The 22,558-nt window shown below is 57.8% G+C and overlaps 3 protein-coding genes across 15 annotated transcripts; 2 read left to right on the top strand and 1 right to left on the bottom strand.

The window, feature by feature from the left end:
* The first annotated feature begins 448 nt into the window (after positions 1–448).
* Positions 449–7,250, top strand: DUS1L (dihydrouridine synthase 1 like). 7 transcript variants are annotated; one of them, XM_055575425.1, is made up of 14 exons: positions 449–675; positions 1,530–1,776; positions 2,413–2,521; positions 3,031–3,081; positions 3,476–3,588; positions 4,071–4,153; positions 4,354–4,457; positions 4,681–4,825; positions 5,073–5,169; positions 5,244–5,332; positions 5,776–5,921; positions 6,377–6,414; positions 6,671–6,746; positions 6,847–7,250. In XM_055575425.1, exons 2-14 carry the CDS (start codon positions 1,540–1,542, stop codon positions 6,984–6,986), a joined length of 1,428 nt encoding a protein of 475 aa, XP_055431400.1. In that variant the 5' UTR covers positions 449–675; positions 1,530–1,539; the 3' UTR covers positions 6,987–7,250. The 7 variants fall into 7 exon arrangements, with proteins under 7 accessions (XP_055431400.1, XP_055431401.1, XP_055431402.1 ...); XM_055575426.1 differs by having other exon boundaries at positions 1,282–1,776; positions 2,446–2,521; XM_055575427.1 differs by having other exon boundaries at positions 1,282–1,776; positions 4,681–4,786.
* A 200-nt stretch (positions 7,251–7,450) lies between these two features.
* Positions 7,451–12,696, bottom strand: GPS1 (G protein pathway suppressor 1). Of its 7 annotated transcripts, none has more exons than XM_055575416.1 (14): positions 12,609–12,696; positions 11,628–11,720; positions 10,892–11,073; positions 10,283–10,570; positions 10,040–10,175; positions 9,874–9,951; positions 9,633–9,693; positions 9,110–9,195; positions 8,807–8,901; positions 8,594–8,699; positions 8,426–8,506; positions 8,206–8,343; positions 8,001–8,135; positions 7,451–7,918 (listed from the first exon to the last, which is right to left on the bottom strand). In XM_055575416.1, the coding sequence occupies exons 1-14, from the start codon at positions 12,639–12,641 to the stop codon at positions 7,844–7,846; spliced, it is 1,587 nt and encodes a 528-aa protein (XP_055431391.1). In that variant the 5' UTR covers positions 12,642–12,696; the 3' UTR covers positions 7,451–7,843. The 7 variants fall into 7 exon arrangements, with proteins under 7 accessions (XP_055431391.1, XP_055431392.1, XP_055431393.1 ...); XM_055575417.1 differs by having other exon boundaries at positions 10,283–10,447; XM_055575418.1 differs by having other exon boundaries at positions 9,633–9,690; positions 10,283–10,447.
* Positions 12,697–12,714: 18 nt separating this feature from the next.
* RFNG (RFNG O-fucosylpeptide 3-beta-N-acetylglucosaminyltransferase) lies at positions 12,715–16,841 on the top strand. Its single transcript, XM_055575414.1, has 8 exons — positions 12,715–13,062; positions 13,608–13,656; positions 14,202–14,304; positions 14,414–14,567; positions 14,861–14,949; positions 15,049–15,214; positions 15,785–15,870; positions 15,944–16,841. Exons 1-8 carry the CDS (start codon positions 12,781–12,783, stop codon positions 16,023–16,025), a joined length of 1,011 nt encoding a protein of 336 aa, XP_055431389.1. The 5' UTR covers positions 12,715–12,780; the 3' UTR covers positions 16,026–16,841.
* The last annotated feature ends 5,717 nt before the right edge of the window (positions 16,842–22,558 follow it).

Raw genomic sequence — 22,558 nt, 5'->3', positions numbered from 1 at the left:
TTTACAATGAAGAATCCTGTGGGTCTGGGGGGCCGAGCGCGGCGCTTTGGGGGCCGCGGGACAGGAATTTCACGCGGTGTTTGCTTTCCGAAATAAAAGAGAGATTTTTGGTCCTTCGAAGATTTTTATGAGATTCCGCGTAGGGGCCGAGGAGAGGACTTCAGCCCCGAGCCTCTGCTGGGGAGGGCGGGAGCTCGGGTATGTTGGCACCTGGGCGATAACCAACCCCCGCAAGCGAGGGGAGAGTCCCGGCGGCCCCTGTCCGGCCCTACCGCTGCGAAACTGCCCCGCCGCGCCGGCAGGAGTCGACTTCTAGCCTACGACCCCCACTCCGCACACCGCCCCTCCGCCGCGCGACGGGCCCTTCAGCAGCCGGGCGCGGTTTCCCGGGAATGCGTTTCTCGCAGCACCGCGGGCCGCCCGGAACGGCCTGGCGGAGCACCTCCCGGCGGCCCCAGCGCGGAGCCCTGGGCCCGGCGGCGGCCGGGTGGCGGCCCCAGCGTGGCGGTGTCAAGTCGCGGCGTGAGCCCAGGAGCCTCACTCCGCGGTACCCTAGCCGCATCCCCGGAGCTCCCGGTGGGGCCCCTGGCTATCCCCCCCGGTTCCGAAGGGCCCAGCTGCGTAGAGAGGAGCCGCGACCCGACTTGGGCGCCCAGGTGGCTCGGCTCCGCCCAGGTAGGTAGGTTCCCTTCAGGTTTGACCCGCGGTTCTCTGGGGCCCCGGGGCTCTTCCTTCGGCTGGAGGTGGAGGACCCCGCGCTCGGCGCCTCGTGTCCAGGCCTCTGTGGGCATCATGTTGATTTTTACATGTGGCTTCACAGTTCCCGAAAATAAACCCACAGCTGGGCGCTTAGGCAGTTGTTAAGCCGATGACCCTGCTTAATAATTCCCAAAGTAGTACAGGAGGTGGGTGTTCTCCGACAGTGAGCCCCTCGTCACGATCTGTTCCTTTGGGGTTTCAATTGTAGTCCTCAGGCTACCTACCACCTGTTAAGTCACTGTAGGGAACGGTGGCTCTGATAAGGTTGGCCAGGCATGGGTACGATAAGCCAGAGGGAACTACTGGTAGTGCGTTTATACATCTGACACCCAGCGGAGGGCAGAGTGTCCAGGTGACTGCCCTGGGCCCCTTGGTGGGCCCAGAGAGCAGTGTCGCCACAGGGTGGTCCTGCCTTGGTGGGGTCTCCAGGTCTTGTGGGGTGTAGCTGCCTTTTGTGATGGCCTCCCCTGGGCAAAGCGCTGACAGGACCTCATTCACTGTTCCATTTACTCTTCATGCCAGTCCTGCCAGGCAGACATCCTATTCCCGCTAAGAAGTGAGAGGTTAAAACTCAGAAAGTTTGAGTAACCTGTCCACAGTCTCCACTGGAAGGCGACGGCAATGAGGCGTCAGTTCCTGGCCTGCATCAGCCAACACCCTTAGCACCCGCATTTGTGACCGTCAGGCAGCGCTAGAGCAGCCTTGAGGGGGGTCACCTCCTGCACCTGTGCTCCACTGGCTGCGGCTGAGCCCGTGGTCTTGCCCTTCAGTGTGGAGGCAATGCCAAAGCTGGAAGGCTTCGAGTTCTGGAGCCGCACCCTGGGGGGGGCCCGCCACGTGGTGGCCCCTATGGTGGACCAAAGTGAGCTGGCCTGGAGGCTGCTGAGCCGCCGACACGGGGCCCAACTGTGCTACACACCCATGCTGCATGCCCAGGTTTTTGTCCGCGATGCCAACTACCGCAAGGAGAACCTGTACTGCGATGTGTGCCCCGAGGACCGGCCTCTCATTGTACAGGTTAGCGGCCCAGCCTCCAACGCTGGCCGAGAACCTTTTCCTGGGCCTCTCCAGAAAAGGCTTCCCGGCTTTCCGAGATCAGAGGGGCAAGGGCAGGCTGGTTCTTGCAGAGGTTGACCTCTCCCCAGTAGCTGCCTCAGACTTGTGGCAAATGGATGGCTTGGGTGCCGCGGAAGATTTGCAGCCCCTCCCTCCCCCCACCTTGACATCACCCCAAGTGCCCCCTCTTTATCAGACAGACAGAACAGCTCTGCTCTTGGCAAAGTCAGTGATACCGGCTTTCTGCTACATCTGGGAGGACTGTGTGAATCTGTAGCTTGCCCTGCTGGTGGTATGGGGGTGCATCCTAGCTCGGTCATGTTGCTTTTTTTTTTTGGCCACACTGTGTGGCATGTGGGGTCTTAGCTCCCCAACCAGAGATTTGAACTCATGTCCCATGCAGTGGAAGCATGGCGTCTTAACCACCGGACCACCAGGGAAGTCTCTAGCTCGGTCATATTGTAAACATCTAAGATAGGGTACCATCCTGCAGTCATCCACTGGGGCCACACCCTCACTGGGTCACCTATGAAGCCCTGGGCAGCCCCGGTACCAGGGCCTGGCTGGGGCTTGTGGCAACTTTCATGTCTCTTCCAGTTCTGTGCCAATGACCCAGAGGTGTTTGTCCAGGCAGCTCTCTTGGCTCAGGACTACTGTGATGCCATCGACCTGAATTTGGGCTGCCCACAGATGATCGCCAAACGAGGTAAGAGTTCCTGTTCTGGGGTTCTGTGTTGAGTACTGGCTTTTGGCTAGGGCAAGGCTTGGAGTGCAGAGATACCAGGTGTGTGCGTGAGCTGGCTGAGGGCCTGGCCCTTCCTCTGGCAGCTTTCTGATGTTGGGCCTTTCTTTGCTTCTCCCTCTGCAAGGCGGCCCTTGGTCACTGGGGGTAGGGGACAGCGTTCACCTGGCTGTCAGGGGCTTGTCACTTCCTCCATGCTCAGGAAGTTGTGGGGCTCCCTCTGGATAAACGTGTTTTGCTGAAGAGTTCCTCCTCCACACTTGTGCTGCCTTGGGCACCAGTGGCCACTGCCCTGGCATCTCAACCTTCCTCACTGGCCTGAGGAGTTTCTGGTTGGTTAGAGACCATGTGGGGTGGGCACTCAGCTCAGCACCCTTGAGCTCAGGCCGCCAAACTAAAAGAACGTGGCCAGGCAGGTCAAGGCCAGTGTGGACGCAGTGGGAGGGTGCAGAGGCTGTGCCTGCTCTCTGCAGGTCACTACGGCGCCTTCCTGCAGGAGGAGTGGGACCTGCTCCAGAGAATGAGTGAGTTGGCCCTGTGCTGCCCTCGGGGACTTGGGGCCACACTGTGGTTGGGTGGCAAGCCCGAGACAGCCTAGCAGGGCTCAGGAGAGAACAGTAGCTGGCAGGGTCCTCCTGGCCTCAGTGTGCCTTCCCCCTTCCTGCTGCAGAGGGTGGCTGTGAGGTCGCCTGTCCCATACCTGCTGCCCTCCTTCGAACCAAATAGACTGTACTGGAGGAAGACATCCTTGCCTGGACCACCTCTTCCAGTGTGGTCCGAGGCACAACTCTCAGCTCCCTGTTACCAGTGCGGGACATCTGCGGAGCCTGTGTTCTTTTGGGGGCTTAGCCATGGGTCCCCACAGCCTGCTTGAAGGTGGCAGCAGTTTTGTCAGGAGCCGACTCTGCCCTTCCCCAGTTCTGCTAGCCCACGAAAAGCTTTCTGTTCCTGTCACCTGCAAGATCCGCGTCTTCCCAGAGATTGATAAGACCGTGAGATATGCCCAGATGCTGGAAAAGGCTGGCTGCCAGGTGAGGACTGTGGGCTTCCAGGGCTCCATACTGCTTCCGAACCTCCAGAAACACCTCTTGAGGGCTTGCCCCTGGGATGGGCAGGAATCGGTGACCTTTAGGTGAGGCCTGATGCAGGCAGCGAAGTCCCATGCTTGTGTCCAAGAGGCCGGTATTGCCTAGGGGTGGTGCTGGGCCTAAATCACCTTCTCCCCCCCCACCCCACCCCCAGTCCTGGGTCAGGCTGGTGCTTGCTCCTCCCTCACACCTTTAACCTTGGCCGCAGGAGTGTTGCCACTGCAGAGAGGACTGGCCCTTGAAAGGATAGAGGGACAGCTCTGACATGGGAGTCCTAGGCAGCACTCCCAGGGTGTCAACTGGCCCAAGTGTGGCCCAGAGGAGTGAGGGAAACTGATGCCCGAAAAGCCAAAGGCAGAGGGTACCCTGGAGTCTTGGGGGCTGCAGCTGAAAGTGGAGCTGAACCAGGTGCTCCTGTGTGCTAGTTGCTGACTGTCCACGGGCGCACCAAGGAGCAGAAGGGGCCCCTGTCAGGCACCGCGTCCTGGGAGCACATCAAGGCTGTGCGGTGAGTGGACGCAGGGTGAGCCCAGGGCGGGGAGACAGCCCAGCCCCCAGGCCAGGCCCTCAGCCCTCTGGGCACGAGATGAGGGCGCAGGGCCTGAGGGTGAGCAGCACAGTGGGAGGATGGAGTTTGGGGCCTGGTACTGCCCCCAGGGTTGGGGGAAACAGCATCGTTCTGAGCATCTGCTCGTCCTGCTCCGACAGGAAGGCGGTGACCATACCTGTGTTCGCCAACGGGAACATCCAGTGCCTGCGGGACGTGGAGCGCTGCATCCAGGACACGGGGGTGCAGGGGGTCATGAGTGCAGGTGAGGCTGTGCCCTCGCCTGCAGCTGGTCCACCGTCGGGTGCTGGAGGGGTTCGTCCACATCGTGGCACCACTGGCCCAGCTGAAGAGCCTCAGGCTTCACGCGGTCACCACTGAAGGCCCCATCTGCCTGACTGGCCGGCACTCTGAGGCCAGTGGCCAGCCTTGCCCTGGGGATGGCCAGGCACAGGGGCCCCTGAGCCTTGCGTCACCTTCCCCTGCAGAGGGAAACCTGCACAACCCTGCCCTGTTTGAGGGCCGCAGCCCTGCCGTGTGGGAGCTGGCCGAGGAGTACCTGGACATCGTGCGGCAGCACCCCTGCCCCCTCTCGTACGTCCGGGCCCATCTCTTTAAGCTGTGGCACCACACGTGAGTCAACCCCCATGGCAGATGCTGTCTGATCTGAGCCTTGTCTGGGGCCTTCATGGTTTTTGAGATGAGCTCTCCACAGACATTCACAAAACCCCCACCTGCTACCAAGTCAGATCTGGGAGGACCACAGTGACGTGGTGAGGTTGGGAGGGAGGAGGGATTGTGCCCCTCTATGCCCAAGGCTCAGGGTCAGCAGTTGGGAGGTGGGGGCTGAGCCGGCTCTCTGATGGGGCGTCTGTATCAGGCTGCAGGTGCATCAGCAGCTTCGAGAGGAGCTCGCCAAAGTGAAGACCCTGGAGGGCATTGCTGCAGTGAGCCAGGAGCTAAAGCTGCGGTGTCAGGTAGGTGCTGGGCCACCGTGTGGTGAGAGACTTGGTCTCGGGCCTTTTACTGAGGGCCCTCTGGGCTTTTCCAGGAGGATATATCCAGGCAGAAGGAGGGAGAGAAGCCTTCAGGAGGCTTGCCTTTCTTTCACTGGATCTGCCAGCCCTACTTCCGGCCAGGGTGAGCCTCCTGCACATGGGCTGACCTGGGTGGGAGGTGTTACACGGTGGAGGGGACTCTTCTGCCTGCTGCCCAACCTTGGCAGGTGTGCTGGAGGCTCAGCTCCATCCCTTGGTGACTAGGGGCCTCCTTCCTTGTCAGCCTGTGCTGTTTTATTTAAATCGCTTTTTCCATGTGATGCTTCTCTTAGGTTCTCTGACCCTCAGTGGATTTTTCCTGGGATCAGCTAGACCCTCTCTAGCTTCCTCTGGACTTTCTGAAGTGAGGCTGGGCTGTCATCTGTAGCCACAGCCCTACCCAAGGTTCAGACACTGGTGTCCCAGCCTCCGTGCCAGCTGCTGGGGCCTCAGCAGAGTTGCACATACGTCCTCATCTAGGGACTGTGGCTGGTGGGCTGCCTCTCATGGGTGTCCCTCAGCTCTGCCCATCATCCCCGCTTTCAGGCCCAAGGAGGGGAGCAAGGAGAATGGGGGTGCCCGCAGCAAGCGGGCCCTGGAGGAGGAGGAGGGCACCACGGATGTCTTATCCAAGAACAAGCAGAAGAAGAAGCTAAGGAACCCCCACAAGACCTTTGACCCCTTGCTGAAGCGTAAGTGGCTCCCACCACTGGAGTCTGGGGAAAAGGCCAGCCCCTAACGGGTCCCCCAGGGTCGGGTGGCTCCGCTGCTTCCTAAGCTGTGGGCAGTACAGCAGGAAGGGCCCTGCAGCCCCCAAGGAGACTGGCAGGTTCCCCGAGGCCACAGCCAGCCAGCCATCCTGCCTGCCAGTCCCTCAGCTGTTGCCCTAGGGCAGCTAGAGAGACAGGAGTAGCACTAGGGGCTGCCGTGCCCAGGAAGGACCTTCAGGTGGGAGGCGCACAGCACAGGGCGTGGAACCCGTGGGTCTTGGGTGGGTGGGATGAGGTTTCCCAGCAGGACCATGTATGCTGTGTCCTCTGCCCGCCCCAAGGGAGCAGGGAGGCCTACCCAGGGCTACATGTGAGAGGTGGCAGTGGTGGGTGGCCTCACCTGGTTCAAACAGCACGTCCTCTTGCTCTTTTCTCAGCAAAATACGCAAAGTGTGATCAGTGTGGAAACCCAAAGGTGAGTCCGTCCGTCCTGGCTGTTAACACCTAGGGCAGGGCTCAGCCCCAGGAGGGATGGGGACCTGCATGGGCAGTCCTTTTTCTATTTGCTGGTGGCAGTCAGGCCACAGCCCATGGTAGGGGGGCTTCTTTCCTGTAAAGTAGCTCTGCCTGGCCTCAGGACAGCTCTTCCATGCTCCTGGCTACTCACTCAGGCTACAGGGTGGCCAAGGAATGGGTATTAGCCCCTGCCTCACAAGCTTTTCTGTGTCTAGGGCAACAGGTGTGTGTTTAACCTATGCCGGGGCTGCTGCAAGAAGCGAGCTTTCAAAGAGACCGCTGACTGCCCAGGTAAGGAGCGCCTGCCGCCATCAGCACCACCCCATTCCCCAGTGGGCAGTGGAGCCTCAGCCTCCTGAGCCCCATTTCCCTCCTCCTGCCCCTCTGCCAGGTCACGGACTGCTTTTTAAAACCAAATTGGAGAGGTCTCTGGCCTGGAAGGGTGCCCAGCCGCGGCTGCAAGAACCACAGCAGGCCGGGCCTGGAGAACCAGGTGGCTTCACTGAGGTTGTGGGCAGTGCCCTGGCCTAAAAAGGGCAGCTACAGCCCCATGTGCCACCCCCCAGGCCTGCTGCTGAAGCCTCAACCCACGTCCCAGTTAAGGAAACGCCTTTACTCAGGGAACTTCCTGCTACTTCACACGGAAGGACAAGCTGGTCTTCCCTTCGGCCCATGCTGGGGGCCCGGAGATGCTGCACCGAGGAGCAGGCTCCCAGGCTGGACCTGCCCATCCTCACAGCCCGCGTGTGTTCAAGATGAACAATAAACCATTTCAAAGATGGGATGTTCCCAGGCTTTTTGATCCCTGAGTATTACTGGGGCCAACAGGAACCAACCTTAGAACAAGGGAAGTGGGCAAGGCACCACCTGCCTTCCTCTTCTTAGCCATGGAGACCTGCCTAAGGGAGGGCCACGCACTGGCCTCGGCCCTGCAAAGCCGAGTAGAGTGTGAGGAAGGGGGCCCCACGGAGACAGGAAGGAGTGGTGCCAGGGGCTGTTCTCAGGCTGCCCTTTAATGGACTAAGATTCAATAACGCTGCAACCTCAAACGATGCGTCAACGTGGAGGCTGGGAGGCAGTGCTGCCAGGTGGGGGCCCCAGATGCCATGTTGGTGAGCCCTGTCGGCTTCTCCTTCAAGGAAAGCCCACTTCCTCCCCAGGGCCCCGGCACAAGGTGCAGCGGGGGAGCGGGGCACAAGAATCTGGGCACATGGAAGCCCAGGCGGGGGCGCCGAGGACTAGCGTCAGTCAGCAGCCAGACCCCTGCAAGTGGGCCACAGGCAACACCTCCGGAGGTGCCGCTGGAGCAGATGAGAGGCCCAGGAGTCCGAGGGTGGGGGGTGGGCAGGGTGGGGGTGCGCAGACCATCCTGAAGACGGAGGTTGCTCTTACATGTTGGTGCTCATCCGGGACTGGCTGTTGGCCGGTGTCAGCTCCCCTTGGCTTCCTTCCCGGGGAGGGGACTGCAGTGGAGACAAAGGCTCAGACCAGGAAGGTGTGCGCGCCCATCCCAACCCCCAGTCCCAGGGCTGTCCCCACCCACACCTTGACGTGGATCTGGTTGCGCAGAACGGCTGCCCGTAGGATCATGGCTTTGGCACGGCGCTGGAACTCCTTGCCCATCAGCAGAGACTTCTCAAAGGTGGTGCTGCGTTGATCTACGTCCCGGGCATACAGGATCTGTGGAGGTGCAAGGTTCAGTGGGGCCCAAGGTACCCCTCCTGCACCCCATGGCCCTGAATCCGGCCACCTTGCTGTGGGAGTCGATGCGGGCGTTGATGAGCCCCTCCAGGATGAGCTGCGTCAACTCATCCTCCAGCGCCGCTACTGTGGTGTTGAAGGCTGTGGCCATCTTGCGCATGTCAGCTGACACGTAGGGGCTAAAATACTGCAGAGCAGAGGGACATGAGTTACCCAAAGGTGCCTTTGTAGTGCCCTGCCTTGGCCTCAGCCTCCACCAGAATGCTTACCTGAATGAGGGCCCGGTTGCGAATCTGCGTGTACAGGGTCCTGACATGGGGAGCCAAGTACATGTCTAGCAGCAGGTTGTCCTGGCGAGGATAGCCAATCAGGGACAGCTTGCCCCAGGCCTTCTGAACTTGCCCGCCCTCCCAGGCAGACCAGGCCAGGCCCCTCACCTTCATCTCATCCAGCATCTTCAGGCACGAGGCATACTTGGACTCGTAGAATTTGAAGATAATGTCCCGAACCTGTGGCTCCAGCTCCAAGAACAACTTGAAGGAGCTGCAGATGCCAGATTCCTCAGAGCTGGCCCTGCCCGCCCACCCGCCCTGGAGGCCGCCGGGGCACAGGAGCAGGGCTGCAGGGCCCAGCACCCCGCCTCCACCCACCTGCTAGAGATGACGTTGCGCTGCAGCTCCTGCCGGTCAAAGGTGGCCAAAGCGCACAAGCCACCGTACACGGCCACATTGCTGGGGGAGAGCAGCTGAGGGGCAAGGAGGTGATCAGAGCCCTGGGGTCAATGGCAGGCAGCACAGAAGTCTGGGCCAGGCCCACCCTATTTCACCCATCGCCCCCTCAGAATGCCTAGGACCTCATGAGGATGAGCCCCCAAAAGAAAGCCCACCTCTTGAGCCCTCAGCCTGCTTTCCAAGTTCCAGTGAGGTCTCCCCAGAGACCCTTATGCCCCTCACCTCAGGGAAGTCGCAGTGGTCGAAGGAAGCCAGCAGAAAGCACTTGGCAGCCTGCTTGTACTTGCGTGCTGCCAACTCAGCCAAGCCTGGGGGGCAGCAGGGGGAGGAAGGATGAAGCCCAGAGGAAGCTGCCCATCAACAGGCGCACCTGGGACAGAAACACTGGCGAGGGAGAGGTGACCTCGTCGGCCAGCATCAGCAGCTTTCTGGGAGAGCAAGGCACCCAAGGAGGCCCAGCAGCTGCTGTTACTACTGCAATGGGCACCTGAGCTGTTCAGCTGACGGGGTGGGAATAGCGGTGAACGGGGGGACGGGGATGGAAGTGGGGGTAACCAGCCAGGATGGCAGCTATCAGAAGGCAATGCCTCTACCCCCAACCACGGGTTACTACCCCATGACCTCCCTGAGAGGGACGTGAGTCGGGCAAGTGTCAGGGGCGTGCAGCACAGGTTTGGGGCTTGTGTGCTTCCTGGGCTGGGGTCATTTGGGGTGCCCTCCTGCCCCTATGCCCCAGGTTCCTTACCTGCCGCACACTTGAGCTTGGTGAGGATGGCCTGAGTCTGGGTGTCACGCTCCCCACGCTGCTGCAGGAGAAGGTGGCACAAGTGAGCGACCCATGCCCTCCATACCCACATCAACTCCCAGGCATCCAGCTCCAGCCTAAAAGGAGCAGAGGCAGACTCCAGGAGGACAGGGCCCACCATGGTCAGTAGTGGTCAGGGCTCCTGGATCAGGGTTTGAGGGGCGGAGAGCTCTTCTTTTACCTCGGCGATTTCCGGGGTGGACTCTGCCTTGCTGACGTAGCTCAGCACATGGGACCAATTCTGCAAGTAGACGCTGACCTGGCAGGCAGATGGGATGCACTCAGCCTGGGTGCCCCCTCCTGGTCCACTGGCATTGCTGCCCTGTGGCCACCCACCCTGGGCCCACCTTGATGACGTTGAGGCACATGTTAATGACATGCTTGGCGCTGGTGCAGTAGTCCCGGGCCCGGGAGTAACACTTGAGGGCGTTGCTGAGATCCCCACAGTCCAGATAGTGGTCACCCAGGTCATCATGTCCACGCCTGTGGGTCCAGGCACAAGTGGTCATTGGCTAGCTGTCCAACCCCTGCCTCCAAGGGGACACCTGAAGCTCTCTTGATGAAGCCCACCCCCAGCCCCCTGGGCATACCTGATGCTCTCCTTGATAGAATTGCCCTTGTAGTTCTTCAGATCTGTGTCCAACTTCTCCAGCTTCAGCAAGGCCTTCTTTCTCGTGGCCTCCACCCAAGCTGTGTCCAAGGGTGGGGGCTCCACGCCACTCTCAGGGATGGCATCAGGTGCATTCTGCAGCTCCCTGAGGGAGGACCTGGCCATCAGGGGCCCACGTGCAGGGGGGGCGGGTGCCTCCCAGCGGCCCTCACCCCCATCGAGAGAGCGCCCAGTTGGCACAGGGGCAGCTGTGACAGGAGCCCGCAGCCTGGCGGGAAAGCCCAGCAAGAAATAAGTCACACAGCTGTGCCGAGAAGCAAGAAGTTGCCGTCTCCACAGGCTCTGCCCGGTGTCAGAACTGCACACGCGCGCACACGCGTGCAGATGTGGAGAGAGCCTGAACGCTCAGCAAGGAGAGGGAGAATCTCGCCCATTGAGCCATTCCCCACCCCCTCCTGGCTTTTCAACAAGAAAGCCAGATCACTGTGTTTTGGAGCCAAATGCTGCAAGAGCACAAGAAAGACCCCTGTCTGGGCTGGCCATACACTACACCCTGTCCCTGCCCCACCTTGCTGAGCCCTGGCCTCACCTGGCAGCCTCCGAGAGCTTGCGGTGGATCTCCTCGTACATGTCCACATTGAAAGTCCTCTGCACAAAGGACAGGGCCATCTTCAGGGCCTCCACTCGCAGCGGGGGGCAGTGGTCAGCAATGAACTGCAGTCGCTCGATACGCATCAGGCCGCTATAGCTGGCCGCATATTGCTCCAGATCCTGGGGGCAGAGGTGGATTGCGCAAGCTGGAACCCTGGACCCCAAGCCCCCACCAGTGGATCAGGAGCCAGGACATGTGGGCACCAAATCAACCACTGTCTGGGGTCTGAGGAAAGACCACTCAGGATGGGCCAGTGCACAGGCCTGGAGTAAAGCTCTGCCCTGGGGGTGAATGGTCACAGCCATGTGGGCAGCCAGTCACCAGGCTGAGCAATGAGGAGGCAGGGCTTCCCAAGGTGGGCCCCAAGGAAGACCTGTCCTCACAGTGAGACTTGACCTTCAGGGGGCCTGGCACAAGGTGCTTCTCCATGTGGGGGAGAAGCAGCTGCAGGGTCTTGAGGAAGCCAGCAACCCATTAAAAATGGGCAACTAGATGTTTTAGTCCATTTGGTGGCAAAGTCAGACACGACTGAGCAACCGAACAACAACAAAGGAAGTCTAAAGGTTTCTGAGTTAGAAGATGTGGTCAGGGAGCCTAGCCTGGACTTCCCGCAGGACTGACACTCCAACCAGCCCCTGACCCACCCCCGAGGAGAGCCTGCCAGACTCCATACCAGGGTGGGGTTCTCCACCACGTAGTTGACATCGGGCGCATTCTGCGGGTCCTCCTGCGGGTCCACGTCAATCTGCATGGGCTCCACGGCCCCCTGCAACACGGGGGGTCACCTTGGCACCTTGAGGGGGAGAAGCCCAGGGAGGGCGAGAGGCCCTCACTGTGCCCAGCTCAGCTCTGCCCGCCATCTCTCAGGCGGGCGGGATTCTGTCCCAAGACCTTCCCCACTGCCCACCAAGTCCCGCGCCGCCACACCAGGGATGGGGCTCCTGGCCAGACTGTTGGCTCAAGAGCTGAACGCTCGGCCGGACCATGATGGCCCATCTCTGGGGCGGGAACCAGACGCCGGAGGACCACTGCCCAGGGACCCCCAAGGGTCGCTACGCGCTCCCAGCCACCATCCTGACAGCAGCCTCCTCCAAGCCACGGGGAAGACACGGGCGGCCTCGACCCCGGTGCGGCCAAGCAGCCGGAGCCGCAGCGCCGGGCGAGTCCCGCGGCTGGACCGGGCCGCAGTCGCGGCCGGGAGGCGGGAGTGGGGCACCTGGGCGCCCTGCGAGGCCCGGCGGGCGGGCGGGCGGGCTGGTCCTGGCCCCTGTCCTGGAAGGTACCTCATAAAGCAGCGTACAGGCCGACAGGCTGGCGCTCAGGCTGAAGTCCCCGGCCGTGCCCGGCAGGAAGAGCTCTGACCTACCGCTGGGAGGGGTGCAGTGCACATCTGCCACTGACGACGCGGCCGCGTTGGGGGCCGGGCCACCCTGCATTCTGTCCTGACTCTCTGCACCCCCCGACCCTGACACAGAGCTGGCTGGCTGCTGAAGGAGAGAGAGCGTTAGCGCGCCGGGCCTGCCGGGGCCGACGGGCGGGACGCTGCGGCCGGAGCCCGGGCGCGAGAAGGACGCCGCGCGAGGGGCGCGCACGGCCGGCCCCGCTCCGGCCCGGCGGCGGGGACGCGGAGGGGCCGCCGGCCGCGGCTCGTTACCTGCAAGTTAAACACCTGAACCGGCAGCGGCATCTTCGCCCACCCCGCCGCGGCGCACCGTCCACTTCCGGGGCAGCGCGGCCGCGACTTCCGGGTCGCGGCGTGGGCGGGGCGGCTCTTAAAGGGGCCGCGGCGCGCCTGGCCGGGCGGTGCCCGCGGGTCCCGCGGCCGCATGAGCCGCGCGCGGGGGGCGCTTTGCCGGGCCTGCCTCGCGCTGGCCGCGGCCCTGGGTGCGCTGCTGCTTTTGCCGTTGCCCCGCGCGCCTGCGCCCGCGCCAGCCCCGAGCCGGGCCGTGGCCCCCGGCTCCGGCCCGCGCGCGCCCCCTGCCCGGCCCGCCACCGCCCCCCGCCTGCGGCCCGACGACGTCTTCATCGCGGTCAAGACCACCCGAAAAAACCACGGGCCGCGCCTGGGGCTACTGCTGCGCACTTGGATCTCCCGGGCCCGACGGCAGGTGGGTCCCGCCCGGGGACCCCGCCGACTCCGGAACCCCCGCTGACTCGGGACAACCCCACCACCACCCCAGCCCCCGCCTCTGGCAAACTCGCACCCCCTGAGATCCCCGCTCCTTCATCCTCAAACTTGCATCCTGCCCTGGACCCCACCCAGGATCCACCCGAAGACCCCCTACCTACAGATGTGTCCCCAGCATGGCTGTCAGGCCCCAGGCCTGAGAATGCAGGGACCCGGGACCCCCAGTGCCCACCCGCTCCTGCCCCTTTTCGGGCTCTAGTCTTGAGTGGGTTCTCCCAGATGACACTGGGCTGAGACCCCAGAAACTCCTCCAGCAAGAGCAAGCCTGGTCCTAGCAGCACTGGGGATGCTGCGGGTAGAGCAGGCTGTCCCTGGCTCACCACCCTCCCTTCTCCTGGATCCCCAAACCCAGGCTCATCTGTCCAGCTTCATTCACCCTTGCTCACCAGGCCAAGGCCCTGCCAGGCCCAGAGTCCCTGGGGTGGGGGGCTGCCCCTTGAAACCTCACAGGTCATCTCTCTACAGACGTTTATCTTTACCGACGGAGACGACCCTGAACTACAGCTCCAGGGAGGTGAGTGCCCTCCCCAGCCCAGCCCGGCTGCCGTGTCTGAGGGGTCTCCTCAGCTATCTCTCCGTCCAGTGCCACGCAGCCCCCTGCTGTGTACAGAGGTCCAGAGAAGTTAAGGCACCTGCTTAGGGTCATACAGCTGGTAGAGAACAGAGTCTGGCATCCAGGGTCTACCCTTGCAGCCATGCTTTGTTCACTGGCTGACTTCCCAGGGCCTCTGGCTGGAGCCACGTCCCCTGAAGAAGGGCCAGCAGGGAACCATGCCTTCCAGGCCTGCCCTGATGGGGATGGTCCAGCCTCTCAGTCCTGTTTCCTGGTGGGTTTGCTTTCATGGGATTCCAAGTGTTGTCATCTGCCTGGACCTCGGATGGCGGCAACAGGGTCAACTGAGTGAGGCCAAGACAGGACTGTGATTGGGTCTGACTTCATGGTCTTGAACAGGACAGGCCTTGTGCCGGCCAGCCAGCAGCATTTAGCCCAACTTTAGTGGGGTGGGCTGGCAGCAGGTCTCACCCCAGCCCTCGTGCTTCCGTTTCTCCAATGGGCAGGTGGCCACATCATCAACACCAACTGCTCTGCCGTGCACACCCGCCAGGCTCTGTGCTGCAAGATGTCAGTGGAATATGACAAGTTTATTGAGTCCGGACGCAAGTATGTGGTGGCCCAGGGCCAAGGGAGGCTGGGCCCCAACTTGGGTCAGGGGCTTCCCCGCCCCGACTCTCTGGGCCCAGCCTGGCTCCAGACTTCTACACGTTCCCAGGTGGTTCTGCCACGTGGATGATGACAACTATGTGAACCCCAAAGGCCTGCTGCAGCTGCTGTCCACCTTCTCACCCAGCCAGGACATCTACCTGGGGCGGCCCAGCCTGGACCACCCCATCGAGGCTACCGAGAGGATCCAGGGAGGTGGAACTGTGCGTGCTGGGGCGAAGCAGGGAAGGGCAGCTGAGAGTATGGAGACCCCAGCAAGGAAGGGCTGGGGCTGATGCCCAGTCCACTCAGATGGGGTGTTTTGGGAACTGGGGCAAGACAGGAGGGGCTGGAGCCACAGGCAACTGAGTTGTGGAAGCCCCTATCCTCTCGTGCCTTGGGAAGCTTCTGCCCCTGGGCCTGGGAGCAGTTAAGGGGCAGCTTAAGGACAATTCTCAGGGTGTCCAGATGAAGAGTTAGGATGAGGGACCCTGACTAGTGGCTCCCTCCTTTTCAGGTGACCACGGTCAAGTTCTGGTTCGCTACCGGTGGGGCCGGGTTCTGCCTAAGTAGAGGCCTTGCTCTCAAGATGAGCCCATGGGCCAGGTGAAGGAGGCGTGGCGGGGGGAAGCAGGTGCTGGCTGTTGGGGGTTGGGGTTCTCCAAGGCTGGAGAGACGCTGACCTGTCCCCACTCTGCTCCCCAGCCTGGGCGGCTTCATGAGCACAGCTGAGCGGGTACGGCTGCCAGACGACTGCACGGTGGGCTACATCGTGGAGGGGCTGCTGGGCGCTCGCCTGCTGCACAGCTCGCTGTTCCACTCCCACCTGGAGAACCTACAGAAGCTGTCACCCGACACCCTGCTCCAGCAGGTAGGCCAGCTGGGCCCCTGCCGCTTCCATGGCCGTCCCTGCATGGGGACCGTGCCCCCGTGGCCCCCCACAACTGAGCAAGGGCTCAGGGAGGGATTCTGGTGAGACAACTGTGGGTCCCAGCATGGCAGCAAAGTTTCGTGGACCCTTAATCCAGGCTGCTGGGACCTAGAGTCCCAGCCGTGGGGGACCCCCAGGCTCACATGAGGGCCTGTTTGTAAAGAGCAGCTGCTGCAGCTTCCCAGAAGGTGGCCCTGGGCAGCAGGGCTGGGGACAGTGGTCTGGGCATGACCAGTGTTACAGACCTGGCCCAGGCAGGGGGTTCAGGACCTCTTGCCCCTACACGTGTGCCAGCGGCCTCCCCCAGGTATCTGCTGTGCTGGCCACACCTCTCAGCCCCCATCAAGCCCCATCACCTTTCTGTGGTGTTCCTGAGCTTGCCGTAAGAATGCTGACTTCGGGTGGGGCAGCGGGGGCCCTGGAATCCAGGAGGCCAAGCAGCGTCTCTGTTGGAGAACAAGGTGGGAGGTGCCGGCCCTGAGGGTGACTCTACTTCCTCTCCTCCCTCAGGTCACCTTGAGCTACGGGGGACCCGAGAACCCACAGAACGTGGTGAACGTGGCTGGGGGCTTCAGCCTGCAGCAGGATCCCACCCGGTGAGCCGGCCGTGGGGAGGAGTGCTAGGGCCAGCCCACGCCTCCCGCAGCCTGACCCCCACTTCCCTCCCAGGTTTAAGTCCATCCACTGCCTTCTCTACCCGGACACGGATTGGTGTCCTGTGCAGAAGCAGAGCGACCTCGCCCCTCCGTGATCCCCGACCCCAAAGTCTGGCTCTGCCCCAGATGCAAGTGGGCGAACAGTGCTGGAACAGTGCTGCCCCCTCCTGGGCTCAGTTGGCTACTCCAGGCGGCGACGGCCGGGCCCTCATCCAGGGAGATATGGGCGCCCAGCAGGCGCTCCAGCTGACCGGCAGGCCTTCCCACAGCCCCGGGCGGGCCCGGGTGACCCTGGCGCTGTGGGAGAGGAGGACAGTGCTGGGGGTCTGGGAGGGGGATGGCATCCGCCTCCCAGGGCTCCATCCTGTTCCCCTCACCTGCGGGAGAGAGGATTCTAGGCCAGGGTGGTGTGTGAGATGCTGCCTCCTAGTGGTGACTGCCGGACGCCTTACTTGCTGTTCTCTTGGGATGCCACCCTTCCCACTGGAGCCCAGCCAGGGCCTCTGCCTCCACGGGGAACTGCACGCAAGGCTGAAGACCCTCTGGACAGCTGTGCTCTTGGGTGCAGCTTACTCCTAGCCAGGTTGTCTCCATTCAGAGGCACCTTCTCGGGGTCTCTTGGCCGAGAGGTCCTTCCTGAGGGATCTCGAAGACACTTTTCCTCCACTCTGACTCATTGCTCAGTACTTTCCATCCTTCCCCACTCCCGGGGGCTGCAAGTCCATGAATCAGCAGGAGCCTTTTGTTTGGGGCCCCCTCTGCAGTGAGATGTCCCCATCCCCACCAGCCGACCCACACTGACCTTGATAGTGCCTTTCCACAGGAGGAGGAAACAGAACAAGGGGAGCCAGCACCTGCCTTCTGGTCTCTTGCGCTGCTATTGCAACAAGTGAATAAAGGCTTGATTGTTACTCTCTTTTGGTCATTGTGTTAATTAACCAGTGACACCTGGCAGCTCAGCTCCAGGCAGGGCCACACAGCATCTAGCTCCTTCCCATGAAGGCACTGCCCGAGACCAGCTCCTTCCCAGGCAGATCTGTGTTCCTTACAGCCTTGCCAGCCCACCTGAGCCTAAAGCTGCCCACTGGGCTCTTCACTGTGAGCTGAAGAGTATATGGGGTGTGGAGGTGGGGTTCCTGCAGGGAATGATGCAAGCAAGACAAACCTTGCTCCAGAAGGCAGACTGCCTGTTAAGACTTGCCTTTTCAGCATACTGTGGAACTAGTGTGTGTGTGTGCCAGCATGCACAGAAGCGTACATGAGTGCATGTGCCTGTGTGCAGGGGTGTCCACACGTGTGCTTGCATATATCTGTGAATTGCCGTGTAAATGTATGTATTGGGTGTGAATGCGCATTGCTGTGTACATGTAGGCAGGTGTGTGTGTATGTGCATAGGGCAGGCTAGCAACACCCGGTAAGCAGGTTGGAGTCAGCATGCACTGGTGGCCAGGCCAAGCGAGGTTCCTTGAAGAGGGGTATACAGCAGGTCACCAGGAAGTATCCATGTGCAGCAGCCACCCCCCCCATTGTGTTCCCAGATGTGGACTATGTAACAGCTCTCAAGACCTAGATACGCACTGAGCTCCCCAGACCCCAGTCCACTGGTCGTCCACAGCACAGAACCAGGACAGCATCAGTTGGACCAAAATGTCCCTCCCCTGGCTGGAGCCACCTCAGGCCTGGATCTCTGGGCCAGGGCCACCTCAGAGGTACAGACTCCTCTCTTAACGGGTCCAGAGGAACAGTCACTCCCAAGCCCCCGAACCACCTCCAAGGAGTGGTGGGACTGGCGGGCACCCCGAGGCTGCAGCATGGTCTGCCAGAATGGGTGGTCCATGTATTGTTCAGACAGAAAAAAGTCTCAAAGGAAACACACAAAAATGTTTATATGTGATTGTTCCTGAAAAAAATGAAAAATTGGTAAAAATGTTTTTTTCTTCTTTCTTTGTTGTTCAGTTGCTCAGTCATGTCCAACTCTGCAGTCCAGCATGCCAGGTTCCTCTGTCCTTCACTATCTCCCAAAGTGTGCTCAGATTCACATCCATCAAGTTGGTGATGTATCTGTTTCATCCTCTGCCACCCGCTTCTCCTTTGCCTTCAATCTTTCCCAGCATCAACATCTTTTCCAATGAGTTGGCTCTTCAGGTGGCCAAAGTATTGGAACTTCAGCATCAGTCCTTCCAATGAATATTTAGTGTTGATTTCCTTGAGGGTTGACTTGTTTTCTCTTCCTACTTTTTGATATTTTACAAATACCAAAATATGTTGTATGATAGACATATATACTATGTATAATCAGAAAAAGTTAAAATGTTGGTAATTAGGGTTCAGAATTAAATTGTGTGTACTTGGCCCTCCATCTGACATTTTTTTGGACAACTGTTTACTAAGCATCAGTCCATCCCACATCACTGCATGCCAGAGGAATGATGATCTGCAAAATGAACAAGCTCTCGAGGCTGGAGAGAGCCAGGGCATATTGGATGTAACCGCTGACACGTATGAGCTTTCTTTAAAGTGAAGTGAAGTGAAAGTCGCTCAGTCCTGTCCAACTCTTTGCGACCCCATGGACTATACAGTCCATGGAATTCTCCAGGCCACAGTATTGGAGTGGGTAGCTGTTCCCTTCTCCAGGGGATTTTCCCAACCCAGGGATCGAACCCAGGTCTGCCTACATTGCAGGTGGATTCTTTTTTGCAGGCGGATTCTTTACCAGCTGAGCCACAAGGGAAGCCCTGAGCTTCCATTGAAAAGAGTCAATCCTCATTATACTCCGTGTTTCCAAATTCACTCACAAAGTAAAACTGATTTGTAACCCTCAAACCAATACTTAATTTCCTGGTCATTCTCAGACAAACAATGGTGAAAATTTTGAGTCATCAGATGCAACCATCCCTAACTGAGGTTGAACTAGGTGAGGCTCACCCCAGAGGATGAAGACAGCAGAGGGCAGTGCAGAGTAAAGCAAGAAACTCAATGGGAACTAACTTCATTCTAGAATTAGATTTTGGTGATAGTTACATAATTTTGTGAATGTAATAACAACAACAAAAAAACTCTAGTGAATTATATACTTCAAAACTGTACACTTTTTGATATGTGAGTGATGTCTCAATAAAGATGTTACTTAAAACGTAAGCCAAGATGAAATTAAAAATTGAAATAGTCCTATATTTATTCCATAATTTGAATTTGACAAAAATATTCCTGTAAAAAATCTCTAGGATCAGATGGTTTCATTGGTGAATTCTATCAAACATTTGGGGGAGGAATAACATCAATCTTACGATCTTCCAGAAAATAGATGAGAACAGTTCCCAGATCATTTCATGAGGCCAGCATTACTCTGGTACCAAAATCAGACAAACACATTACCAAAAAATTGACCAGTTGAATCTAAAGTTTACACGAGAGACTTCCCCTAGTGGTCCAGTGGCTAAGACTCTGCACTCCCAAGGCAGGGAGCCTGGGGTTCCATCCCTGATCAGGGAAATAGATCCTGCATGCTGCAAAGAAGATCAAAGACCCTGCGAACCACAACCAAGACCAAGCTCAGCCAAATAAATAATTTTTCTTCAAAAGCAAACTTGAACAAAGTTGAAGGATTTACACAGCCTAACGTCAAGACCTACTATGAGATGTTGATGAAAAATTAATCTGTTGATCTAGGAAAGAAATGGAAATTTTTATTCGAGCCAAATATGAGGATTATAACCCAGGAAGAGCATCTCAGAAAGCTCTGAGAACCATCTGTTAGATGTCAAGGCACAGTTATATATAAGTTTTTGAGACAGAGGGCCATACATCAAATGACATATTTTTTAAATACTTATTAACTAGCCAGTTTATTCGGCTGCATCGGGACTTAGTTGCGGCATGAGGAATCTTAGTTCCGTCATGCGGGATCTTTTCCTTGTGGCACAGAGACTTTCTAGTCCTGGCTCTTGGGCTCAGGAGTTTCAGTGGTCTGACTTAGTTGCTCCGCTGCATGTGGGATCTTAGTTCCCTGACCAGGGACCACACCCGTGGCGCTTGCCTCGCAAGGTGGATTCTTAACCACTACACCAGTAGCTTAGTTACTAAGTCGTGTCCGACTCTTGCGACCCCATAGACTGTAGCCCACCAGACTCCTCTGTCCACGGCATTTTCTAGGCAAGAATACTGGAGTGGGTTGCCATTTCCTTCTCCAAAGGATCTTCCCACTCCAGGGATCAAACCCAGGTCTCCTGTGCTGCAGGCAGATTCTTTACTGACTGAACCGCACCACCAAGGAAGACCCCAGATGACGTATGACTGACAGTTTACCTGATCCAGATCTAAGTGTCATGCTAGTAAGTCATGTGACCCCATACGAGATGAAGAAGGAATGCTGTCTCTTCAGGAGTTGTCTAGTTGATGCTGGGAGAATGTTGCTCTTTATAGTTGAGCCGCTATTCCTGCTGATGGGGGAGGCTTGAGTGATGCATAATCCAGACACACAGTGCACAGTGAGGGGAGAACGTATGCCAAACGGCAGAGAAGATTTTTTGTTTAAATATCTCTTGTCTTGCCATAAAAATATGACTTTTATTTCACAAAGCTACAGTATGGAGACTGGTGCTGGCACTGGGATCCACAGATGGATCCATGGGACATGCAGCAGGACCCAGCCGCAGGTTCACGCTTCTGCCATCGTAAGAGTCCCCAGTAGAGTCATCAGAGCAATTTAAGGGGAAAAGTCTTTTCAGCAAACGGTGCCAGAATTAGTTTACTAATTAATTTTTTATAATTAAAAAAAAAAGATAACTTAGAGAAAGTATTAGTCAGGATGAGCTAAGCTGTGCTGCAGAAACCACTAAGCCCTGTAAGGAAATTTGTCCATATCACACTATGATATGCATGGGTGGCTCTCTTCTAATTGGTGAATCAGGAACTCAGGCTGCTTCTATCTTCAGGGCCCAGCATCTTGTAGTTTAAGCCCCCCTCAGATTGTCCAGGTGAAATGAAGGAGAAAGTGGAATGAAGGCACCAGATCCACACCACCTAAGCCCAGAAGTGACATTAATTTCCCACATTTCACTGGCTGAAAGAAATCACAGGGCCACCGCAACAGCCAGGGAAGCTGGAACATGCAAAGAGACCCATGGGTTTGCTGAACTCTGTGGCATTGATGTTACAGATATGTATGACCGACCTCAGTCAGTTCAGTTCAGTTCAGTCGCTCAGTCGTGTCTGACTCTTTGCGACCCCATGAATCACAGCACGCCGGGCCTCCCTGTCCATCACCAACTCCCGGAGCTCACCCAAACTCATGTCCATCGAGTCAGTGATGCCATCCAGCCACCTCATCCTCTGTCGTCCCCTTCTCCTCCTGCCCCCAATCCCTCCCAGCATCAGAGTCTTTTCCAATGAGTCAACTCTTCGCATGAAGTGGCCAAAGTACTGGAGTTTCAGCTTTAGCATCAGTCCTTCCAATGAACACCCAGGACTGATCTCCTTCAGGATGGACTGGTTGGATCTCCTTGCAGTCCAAGGGACTCTCAAGAGTCTTCTCCAACACCACAGTTTAAAAGCATCAATTCTTCGGCGCTCAGCTTTCTTCACAGTCCAACTCTCACATCCATACATGACCACTGGAAAAACCATAGCCTTGACTAGACGGACCTTTGTTGGCAAAGTAATGGCTCTGCTTTTGAATATGCTATCTAGGTTGGTCATAACTTTCCTTCCAAGGAGTAAGCGTCTTTTAATATCATGGCTTCACTCACCATCTGCAGTGATTTTGGAGCCCCCAAAAAATAAAGTCTGACACTGTTTCTACTGTTTTCCCATCTATTTCCCATGAAGTGATGGGACCCGATGCCATGATCTTCATTTTCTGAATGTTGAGCTTTAAGCCAACTTTTTCACTCTCCACTTTCACTTTCATCAAGAGGCTTTTGAGTTCCTCTTCACTTTCTGCCATGAGGGTGGTGTCATCTGCATATCTGAGGTTATTGATATTTCTCCTGGCAATCTTGATTCCAGCTTGTACTTCTTCCAGCCCAGCGTTTCTCATGATGTACTCTGCATATAAGTTAAACAAGCAGGGTGACAATATACAGCCTTGACGTACTCCTTTCCCAATTTGGAACCAGTCTATTGTTCCATGTCCACTTCTAACTGTAGCTTCCTGACCTGCATACAGGTTTCTCAAGAGGCATATAGGTTTCTCAGGTGGTCTGGTATTCCCATCTCTTTCAGAATATGCCACAGTTTGTGGTGATCCACACAGTCAAAGGTTTTGGCATCATCAATAAAGCAGAAATAGATGTTTTTCTGGAACTCTCTTGCTTTTTCCATGATCCAGCAGATGTTGGCAATTTGATCTCTGGTTCCTCTGCCTTTTCTAAAACCAGCTTGAACATCTGGAAGTTCACGGTTCACGTATTGCTGAAGCCTGGCTTGGAGAATTTTGAGCATTACTTTACTAGCATGTGAGATGAGTGCAATTCAAGAAAATTAGAGATACCAAGGGAACATTTCATGCAAAGATGGGCTCGATAAAGGACAGAAATGGTATGGCCCTAACAGAAGCAGAAGATATCAAGAAGAGTGGCAAGAATACACAGAAGAACTGTACAAAAAAGATCTTCACAACCCAGATTTT

This window comes from Bubalus kerabau, chromosome 4, assembly GCF_029407905.1.
Source record: "Bubalus kerabau isolate K-KA32 ecotype Philippines breed swamp buffalo chromosome 4, PCC_UOA_SB_1v2, whole genome shotgun sequence".
Classification (NCBI taxonomy): domain Eukaryota; kingdom Metazoa; phylum Chordata; class Mammalia; order Artiodactyla; family Bovidae; genus Bubalus; species Bubalus kerabau.
The sequence above is the reverse complement of the archived record's forward strand: the minus strand, read 5'-3'. Positions and strand labels throughout refer to the sequence as shown.

Bases quoted from the DNA above. Each gene is read 5' to 3' on its own strand.
- DUS1L (XM_055575425.1), top strand. From the start codon at position 1,540: ATGCCAAAGCTGGAAGGCTTCGAGTTCTGGAGCCGCACCCTGGGGGGG. The intron at 4,826-5,072 runs GTGAGTCAACCC...CGTCTGTATCAG, and splicing joins TTTAAGCTGTGGCACCACAC to GCTGCAGGTGCATCAGCAGC. The intron at 6,415-6,670 runs GTGAGTCCGTCC...TTCTGTGTCTAG, and splicing joins ATCAGTGTGGAAACCCAAAG to GGCAACAGGTGTGTGTTTAA.
- GPS1 (XM_055575419.1), bottom strand. From the start codon at position 12,390: ATGCAGGGTGGCCCGGCCCCCAACGCGGCCGCGTCGTCAGTGGCAGAT. The intron at 11,074-11,627 runs GTATGGAGTCTG...CTCTGCCCCCAG, and splicing joins TGGTGGAGAACCCCACCCTG to GATCTGGAGCAATATGCGGC. The intron at 8,902-9,109 runs GTGAGGGGCATA...CTTGCCCCTCAG, and splicing joins ACCACTGCGACTTCCCTGAG to CTGCTCTCCCCCAGCAATGT.
- RFNG (XM_055575414.1), top strand. From the start codon at position 12,781: ATGAGCCGCGCGCGGGGGGCGCTTTGCCGGGCCTGCCTCGCGCTGGCC. The intron at 13,063-13,607 runs GTGGGTCCCGCC...ATCTCTCTACAG, and splicing joins TCTCCCGGGCCCGACGGCAG to ACGTTTATCTTTACCGACGG. The intron at 14,568-14,860 runs GTGCGTGCTGGG...CCTCCTTTTCAG, and splicing joins GGATCCAGGGAGGTGGAACT to GTGACCACGGTCAAGTTCTG.